This window comes from Lathyrus oleraceus, chromosome 4 (assembly GCF_024323335.1).
Source record: "Lathyrus oleraceus cultivar Zhongwan6 chromosome 4, CAAS_Psat_ZW6_1.0, whole genome shotgun sequence".
NCBI classification, from domain to species: domain Eukaryota; kingdom Viridiplantae; phylum Streptophyta; class Magnoliopsida; order Fabales; family Fabaceae; genus Lathyrus; species Lathyrus oleraceus.
Window position 1 is genome coordinate 346690716 of NC_066582.1, and position 9894 is coordinate 346700609.

The 9894-nt window shown below is 39.2% G+C and overlaps 1 protein-coding gene across 1 annotated transcript; it reads left to right on the forward strand.

Moving 5' to 3' along the window:
- The first annotated feature begins 5101 nt into the window (after positions 1-5101).
- LOC127137375 (uncharacterized) lies at positions 5102-5683 on the forward strand. The gene has a single exon (XM_051063843.1). It carries the CDS (start codon positions 5102-5104, stop codon positions 5681-5683), a length of 582 nt encoding a protein of 193 aa, XP_050919800.1.
- The last annotated feature ends 4211 nt before the right edge of the window (positions 5684-9894 follow it).

The window sequence follows — 9894 nt, forward strand, 5'->3', positions numbered from 1 at the left end:
GTTCGATAGTGGATTTAGTAGTATCCCCAAAAAACTTAGTGAATTTAGGGACCTTCTATCTAGGGGGTAAGTCCGACTGGAGGATATACTCTGAGAGTGGTGACATATAGTTTGGCCTTCGAAGGCCAAAGTTTACTCCGTTTTGAGACATGATTCTTTCGACCATGGCTACCAGATCATTATCTGCTGCAATATCATCATGCCACATTTGTTGTATGACATTATCAGCATTCTGATTCCTATTCACCAATGCTATCCTTGGTTCTTCCTCTATTAGGCCTCGTGGTTGGTTTCTAGGGGGTTCGACCGGTCCTCCAAGGTTTGCCATGTTATGTTGAACTTGATTAGTGGTGGGATCCTCCTCGAAGGTTACCCCTTGGTTCTCTACCATATACTCTCTTTGTGGATGTCGGGAAGGTTGAGGCACACCGAAGAAGTTCACCAGGCGAGTCATCTGCGTTGCCATTTGTTGGTTGGTTTGAGTATTATTTTGGATTAGAGAATTAAGGATTGTCCCCATAGTTTGGGCCAACACTTGGACCATGTCATGGTTACTCTCATCCATTTGCTGTCTGATGACTGCAACAAAGTTATTCATCAAGTTTGGCGTACGGGTAGAATATCCCATTCCTAAAGGTTGGGTATTTCGACCTATGTTCGCCCCAGAACCCGATCCTGCAACAGCAAAGTTATCACTGATTATGAAAATACTGGATGGGCGCTTTATAAGTTTGCCATCATCGAAGTTGGCATCCCGTAGGGTTGATCTCGACTACTTAACGACATTGAAAACCCTGAAGGCGTAAAAGGTCTAAACACAAAATTCCATATAGGTGGGGGAGTTTGGAAAGGGCCCATTGGCCCAGTAAAGTTCAGGATAGGCCCTGTGTGGGCAATCGAATGCGTAGGCATCAAACTTTCCATTGACGCTATAGGTTCATAAATGGTTGCTAGAACCGTTGATCCCCCCGTTGAAGAAACTGGGGGTGGTTCTCCATTATTAGTTGACACATTCCGAGGGTTCGCACTATATGGCTAGTTTGAATTTGCCATGCCCATCGTGTATCTTCTTTTTTGTCTATCTTCATTGGTGGTGGTTACTTTACCACTTCTTAATAACATCCAATGAACTTTTTAAAAGGAGAAAGATGATTGAACGACAAGAACTAATAAAATGAAGAAAAATTACTTTTTTTTCAAAACAGTTAACATTGTCTCACTGGGCATGCCAATTTGTTTACCGTGAAAATTGGTAAACAATCGCTGATCTTTCAAAATGAAATATTTTGGCAACTTACAGGATCAATCAGATTGATCCTAGGACACGTGCTAATTATTTTTAGGGTAAAACTTGATGGATGATGAGCACTTCGACAACATTCATACTTAAAATAATTCGTTAAAGAATATGAAGGAAAATAATGGAAAGTAAGTAAAGAAAGTGTTGGAAAGTAAATGATGCTGAAGATAAATTTTTGAGAAGAAAAGATTGATTAAAATTGCTTTAAGTAAAAATATGGTGTAATATCAAACACACATTTTCTCAAGTTACACTTTCTCTACACACGAATACTTTGGATAAAATGATAAATTTGTACACACTTGAACACCCTTGATCCTAACACTAAGACCTCCTATTTATATCAATTGAAATAACCGCTTCCAACAACCTATTCACCAGATTGAGACAAGTAACACTCTGCGTGTACGCGACTGCCCACCATGCCCCACGTATACCCAACAGTTAGATAAGAATGAAGAATTCCCTCCCTTATTTGAATTCAAATCCTTTGTCGAACTATCGTTAGTGATGCTTCTGTTTCCCAACTGCTGGAAACATTTCTAAGTCCACACAACATCTTTATCCTTGTGTCAAGGTATCTTTGACTAGAATTTCAAATTGTATAATTTTGTCGAAACATTCAATTTCTTCACAGGAAACTTTATTTCCTTATTTATTTCCCTTAATCCATACCAGTCATCGAAATTGGGGCTAACAGATGGTTATCGAACCCATGAGAGTTTGGAGTGACAGTCATTCACCTTCTGCTTTTGTTTGCAGCCATAGATTCGCCTTTGCTGAGGATTTTGGTATTGATCCTCTTGTTTGTTTGTTTTGATGTCCTTTATTTTTGCCTGGGTTGATCCTTTGGATTTGCAACCCACCGGGATACCCTATCTTTTGCCTAAGTCAATCTTGTTTTCAAGCTTTTTACTTAGCGGGCTTTTCATTTGCTTTTGATTTTTTCATGTTATTTCATCTTTTTTTTGGAGCAAATCCTGTGACAATGCTTTCTCGATTTATTTCACGGATTGTGACTATCTCACTCCTTTTATGGTTATGAATTTGTGATTCCATCCTCTTGAGAGGGATATGTTATTTTGATCACTTGATGGGATACTTTCCTTCTGAAATTTGAATGCAAGTTCAAACTAACTAAAGACTACCCTGCCCCTGGTTAAGTATGAGGGCTTTATGTGTTAAAGAAATAAAACTCCTACTTCAAGGCCCAAAGGGGTTGACTAGGGGTTATATTCCTTATATCTTCGGTCTTTAGGGATTGAACAATACCTTACATCATCAACACAATCTTATTCCAAAACATACAGGCAACGATCTTGCATACTTTTAATTGCAGTATTCTCTTTTGATTTTATTTGACAAATAATTTGATACTGATAAATAAAATATGAGTGAACACAAATGGATTTAAGCAAAACATGCACGTTTATTTCATTATTATTATCATCTAAAAACTAGACAAGTTTTACAAATGAATAACATATAACAAACAAGAGAAAATTACAAATGAGACATGATTGAAAAAATATGATATTGCTAGCCTTGATACTCCTCTGAAGAGGCAACTGAATCTATGAAATCTTCACCATAAACTGCGTTAACAACTTGTCCACAGTGATCTGGAAATGACTTTGGGTTCTGCCTCGGAGAATGACAACACCTTTTGATCAATCAACTCTTATACTCTAGTCTTGAACAACCCACAATCTTCGGTTGAGTTCCCTATATAGCCAGCGTGAAACGCATAAGAAGTGTTAGGATTATACTTCGGACCATAGGGATAAATAGCTGGTGGTATTTTTTTGGCACAATTACCCCTTGCTGAACAAGATACGGTAGCAACTGAGTATACAATACAGGGACATGGTCACACTGATGACGCTTCTTATCATAACGTCTCCCTTGACATTGACTCTAGTTTTGGTTATCTTATAGAGGTCGTTGATTCTGCAAAACTGGAGCTTGTAGAGGCTGTTGATATTGAGGTTGGTATGTAGGTTGCTGATATTGAGCAGTGACAATGTATGGATAAGGGTAGTATGGCATATGAGCCATAGGTTCTTGAACTTGAGGGTAGACATTTGATATCATAGCACTTTCCCCGACCCCCCTCTTCTCAGCAAAACCCTGATATTTCTTGGCCACTGTATGGCTATCAACACTAGCAATTTTCCCAGTTTTCAGCCCATTTTCGATGCGTTCTCCAATGGTTACTATGTCGGCAAAGTTGGAAGACGAGCTACCAATCATCTTATCATAGTACAAACCTTGGAGTGTTCTTATGAAGATATCAACCAATTCGGTGTCTGTCAGTGCAGGTCTAACTCTAGAAGCCATCTCACGCCATCTCTGAGCATATTCTTTGAATGTCTCATTGCACTTACATGGTTGATTTTGCAGCTGTAACCTGGTGGGATCCATGTTCAGGTTATATTTCTATTGCTTGAGAAAAGCTTCAGACGAGTCCTTCTAAGATCTGATTTTACTGCATTCCAGGCCCATGTACCAATCTAAGGATGCCCCAGCTAAGCTGTCTTGGAAGCAATGAATGCGGAGTTCATCATAATCAATATAGGATGCCATCTTCCTAAATACATGATGACATGACTTCTTGGACAACTTAAACCCTTGTATTTTGGTAGGTCTGATGCTTTGAGCTTAGGAGGAAGCACCACATTAAGAACTAGACATAAGTCCTTAACATCCATACCATAAGCAGAGAAACCTTTAATAGCTCTAATCCTCTCATCTAGTAACCAATAGTTTGCTTGTCTATTCTGATATGAACCAACAATAATCTTATTAGCAATCCGAGGATTGACTTGATGACTGGGAAGTTGAACGCCCTGAAGAGCTTCCTGAGCAAGGACTGGAGGAGAAGCTGATAACGCGAAAGCGTATCGTATTTTTGGCTCCATATGCATTGATTTTTACTCGATTAACACTTATTATTACACAACGAAGGGATGTAAAGACCGTTGAAACGACGGGATTCAATAAATAATTGGTGTTAGTTTTTATAAAACTTATTTTTCTGGTTTTGGTTTCTTATTTTAATCAAACTGTTTTTTGTACGAGAGTACAAAACAAACTAAGGTTAATGTCAACAAGAACGAGAGTTTGAGATTTTAACCAGATAGCTGAAACTAGGCATTAATCCTAAACACAGCGAGAGCGCTTTAGGATTAATTAGACTTTATCTATATTCAAAAAGTACTTCTAAATTCAAAATGAGACCGCGAGAGCCAAGCATTCTGGTTTAGGAGTATGGTTAGAGTCAATAAAAATGAGAGTGTGAGACTAAGTCCTTTCTAGAAATAATTTCTACTGAAGAATATTTTAACCAATAAGATTACACCAACTATCTATCGAATCCCCGAAGTTTGAGGTATTACATACCGATATCCCCTATATCTCATATTAATATTCTATTTACGTTATAGTTATTTCTCTTCATCCCTCCAATCATAGAACAATCATCAACCTTAGATTTGCATAGCAATATTAGACCATGATACGTTCGATTATTAGTCCTTGTGGGTTCGATAATCTTTAAAACTACACGATAGGACTGTACACTTGGAGTCAAGATTCACATAGACTTATTAAGTCGCGATCAAGTTTTTGTCGCCGTTGCTGGGGACTAATTTAGTCGATATCGTAACTCTAGTGTTGCCCAGTATAGACTAAGGCTCACTTTTCTCTATTACTATGTATCACCCAAATTTTCTCTACGATTATCCCTCCCAGTATTTTGAGGAATCACAAGATTCCTATAAATCCAACCTGGAAATATTAATGGAGGATTTCATTGAGATGCAAACTCACTCTAGGATAAAATCTATGATGGAACGCTTTGTGGCTACACAAACTCTTCAGAATGAAGAATTTAGAAAACAAAGTCTATATACCAATGAAACCTTTACGCAACTGAACACTGTGGTCAAGTCCCTCGTCACTCACAATGAGGCATTGGAGACTCAAATCTCCTTGCTTGCGCAGACACCTCTAGGACCATTCCCTGAGAAACATGTGGATGTTGTAACAATCACCAGTGAAAAATTTACCGAAAATCCTAAGGAGAGTGTTAATGAGGAGGGTCCAGGTGAGAAAAGAGTAGAGATTGAGAAAGAACCACCAACACCACCCGAGAGGGAGGTTGTAAAAGAGGTAGAGAAGGAAGAATTATGTGTTGTTCCTCCTCCTTATAAATCACCAATTCCTTTCCCGCGAAGGTCTGTGGAAGTTAAGGTAGACCCCAAATCCGAAAGGTATGAGGAACTATTGGAAAATATCCACACCAATGCACCTTTATTTGAGACCCTGAACAAGAAGAGAAAATTAGAAGACCATGAAACTAGGGAACTCATTAGTATTTAAAGGGGAAAACCAGACTTTGAGGTAGTGGATGCAAAAATGGAACCTAAACCTGAAAAGGTAGCTCTCAGGATAGAGCCAGAACCACCACCACAAGTTCAGAAGGATAAACTACCTCGCAGAAGAAAAAGAAGAAAAGGTGACAGATTGATAAGTGGCCATGGAAATCGAGGATAATTAAAAGTTTGACCGACCCTAGAACTCAAAACCCATCCATGCATCAAGGCCCAGGTAAGGTAACTGAGAAGGAAGACGAACAAGAGGAAGATAAAAACGAAGAGGCCGTAGAGAAAGAAGAACCTTATGTGCCTCCACCACCGTATAAACCCCCTATCCCTTATCCTCAAAGACTTGTTAAATCTAAAAGTGTAGGGCAATTTAAAAAATTCGTAGAGCTTCTAAAACAATTGAATATCACAATACCCTTTACAGAAGTCATAACTCAAATGCTCTCATATGCTAAGTTTCTCAAAGAAATCTTATCTAACAAGAAGAAGATAGAGGATAACGAAACCGTTACACTTACTGCTGAGTGTAGCGCCATAATACAAAATAATATGCCTCATAACCTGAAAGACCCATGTAGTTTCTCCATACCTTGTGTAATCGGAAAGTTTGTCATCGACAAAGCTTTATGCGACTTAGGAGCCAGTATTAGTTTAATGCCCTTGTCCATATGTGAAATGCTAAAAATGGGAGAACTAAGACCTACGAGGATGTCCGTACAACTGGAAGATCGTTCTGTTAAATTTCCCGTAGGTATGCTAGAAAACGTTCCGGTGCGCATATGACAATTCTATATTCCTAATGATTTTATAATCATGGATATACAAGGGGATTCCAACATCCCTATCATATTAGGAAGACCATTCCTAGCTACAGTCGAAGCGATTATAGACGTTAAGAAAGGCAAGCTAACCTTCGAAGTTGGTGAGGAAAAAGTCGAGTTCATTTTGACGCCATTCCTAAAGCCACCAGCTATAGACGATACCTGTTGTCTACTAGATGTCATCGACGAATGCATAAGAGAGATGGAGAATGAACAAACATCATACTCCTAAATATTGAAAATTCCAAGGCCTCCTACTTTCGAAGATGAAAATTTAAGTAAGGAATACCAAGATGATAACCTAAGCGAATGCCTAGCACTAACGCCCGATTATATGCCTTGCCCAAAGAAACCAGTCCTAGAACTTAAGACGTTACCCAAAAATCTGAGGTACGAATTCCTAGACACTGAACTTGAGCGACCTGTAATAGTAAATGAAGACTTAGGGAAGATAGAGACCGAAAAGCTTCTACACATTTTGAGAAAATACCCAACTGCTTTAGGCTACAATATCTCAAATCTAAAAGGAATAAGCCCTTCCATATGCATGCATCACATAATGCTAGAGGAAGATAGTAAGACCTCTAGAGAACATCAAAGAAGGATAAATCCCATTCTGAGTGATGTAGTAAAGAAACAAGTGCAAAAGCTGTTAGAAGCAGGTATTATCTACCCGATATCTGATAGTCAATGGGTCAACCCAGTACATGTAGTACCAAAGAAGGGAGGCGTCAGAGTTGTTAACAATGAAAAAAGAGAATATGTAGCACAAAGAGTGGTTATTGGAAGTAGAATGTGTATTGATTATAGGAAATTAAACAAAGCCACTCGGAAGGATCATTTTCCTTTACCATTTATCGATCAAATGCTTGAACGATTGGCTAAGCATTCTCACTTCTGCTACCTAGACGGTTATTCGGGATTTTTCCAAATTCCTATTCATCCCTACGACCAAGAGAAAATGACTTTCACATGCCCCTATGGTACATTCGCCTACCGACGAATGCCATTCGGACTGTGTAACGCTCCCGCAACATTCCAAAGATGCATGATCTCAATTTTCGCTGATTTCATAGATGACATCATGGAAGTCTTGATGGACGATTTCTCCGTATGAGGGCGGAGCTTTGAAGGCTGCTTATCGAATCTTGAAATGGTACTAAAGAGATGCGTAAAAGTGAACCTAGTGCTAAACTAGGAAAAATTCCATTTCATGGTCCAACAAGGAATCATGCTCGGACACATAGTATCCAACAAGGGGATTGAAGTCGACAAGGCCAAAATAGAAGTTATAGAAAACCTCCAGGCTCCGAAAACCGTAAGAGAAATACGAAGCTTCTTAGGACACGCTGGTTTCTACCGACGATTCATTAAATATTTCTCAAAAATCACCAAACTACTGATTGGCTTATTGATGAAAGACACCGAATTCATCTTTGACGACAAATGCCTAGCGGCGTTTGAACAATTGAAAACAACTCTTATTACCGCACCTATCATGCAACCACCCGATTGGATTTTACCTTTTGAAATCATGTGTGACGCTAGTGACTATGCTGTAGGCGCAGTCTTAGGACAAAGAAGGGACAAGAAACTTCATGCAATATACTATGCAAGTAGAACCCTAGACCCTGCACAGATGAACTATGCCACCACAGAAAAGGAACTTTTAGCCGTAGTGTTTTCTCTGGATAAATTCTGTTCCTACCTAGTAGGAGCAAAGATGATTATCTATACAGATCATGCTGCAATTAGATACCTGTTAAACAAAAATGACACCAAACCAAGACTCCTAAGGTGGATCTTACTATTACAAGAGTTTGACCTAGAAATCAAGGATAAAAGAGGCACTGAAAACGTCGTAGCCGATCACTTGTCCAGAATGGAAGGTATTGAACCTGAACGAGTGCCTATAAACAATCATTTTCCGTACGAAAGACTCATATCCTAATTAGAAAGCAATACAGCTAAAGATGCGTTAAGCCATAAGGATACTAAAACAAACGAAGTAGTGGAAGCAATTTACACCCAAACCACATTACCATGGTACGCTGACTTCATCAACTACTTAGCAGCTAGGGTGCTTCTGCCAGACTTGACCTACCAAAAAAAGAAAAAATTCTTCCACGATCTTAAACACTACTATTGGGATGAGCCTCTACTTTTCAAGAGAGGCACCGACAGCATTTTCCGTCGATGTGTCCTAGAAGATGAGGTAGAAAACATAATTTCCCACTGTCATTCTGCTCCCTATGGAGGACATGCAAGCACCTCGAAGACTTGCGCTAAGATCTTGCAACCTCTTTTGGCCTACTATGTGGAAAGATGTCCACATCGTGATCACAAACTGCGACCGGTGTCAACACACTGGCAACATATCTAGACGCGACGAGATGCCGCTTAAAGGCATTTTGGAAGTAGAAGTCTTCTATGTTTGGGGAATCGATTTTATGGGACCTTTCCCATCCTCTTTTAGTAACAAGTATATCCTTGTTGTGGTCGATTACGTATCAAAATGGATTGAGGCCATTGCGTCTCCAACGAACGACACACGAGTGGTAATTAGACTCTTTAAGCGAATAATCTTCCCTAGATTCGGAGTGTCGAGACTTGTCATCAGCGATGGTGGCTCCCATTTTATTTCAAGGATTTTTGAAAAGCTATTACTGAAATATGGAGTACGGCACCGCGTAGCAACACCCTACCACCCACAGACGAGTGGGCAAGTAGAAGTCTCGAACTGAGAATTTAAACAAATCTTAGAAAAGACAGTTGTCACCTCTAGGAATGATTGGTCCTCAAAATTACCAGAAGCCCTGTGGGCATATAAGACAACTTATAAGACCCCAATAGGAACCACACCTTTTCAGCTAGTTTATGGAAAATCATGTCACCTGCCGGTAGAATTAGAATATAAAGCATATTGGGCCATTAAGACCCTTAATCTCAATTATACTGCCGCAGGCGAGAAAATAATATTAGATATCTATGAACTAGAAGAACTTAGGCTAGATGCATATGAGAATGCCCGAATCTATAAAGAAAGAACAAAAAAATGGCATGACAATCACATATTAAGGAAAGAGTTTAACCAAGGTGACAAAGTACTCTTGTTTAACTCCCGCCTCAGACTCTTTCCCGGAAAACTTTGTTCTAGATGGTCCGGTCCATTCGAAATTACCAATATCTTTCCAAATGGAGCAATAGAGATAAAAGGAAAAACGAGCGAACCATTCATAGTAAACGACCAACGTTTGAAACATTACCACAACATGGACAACAATGATTTCATTGCAAATCTTAAGCTTGCAGAGCCTCGCGCTCATTCAAAAGAATAACATCTATCCTATTTCTATCGAGCTTACAACAATAAACAAAGCGCTTG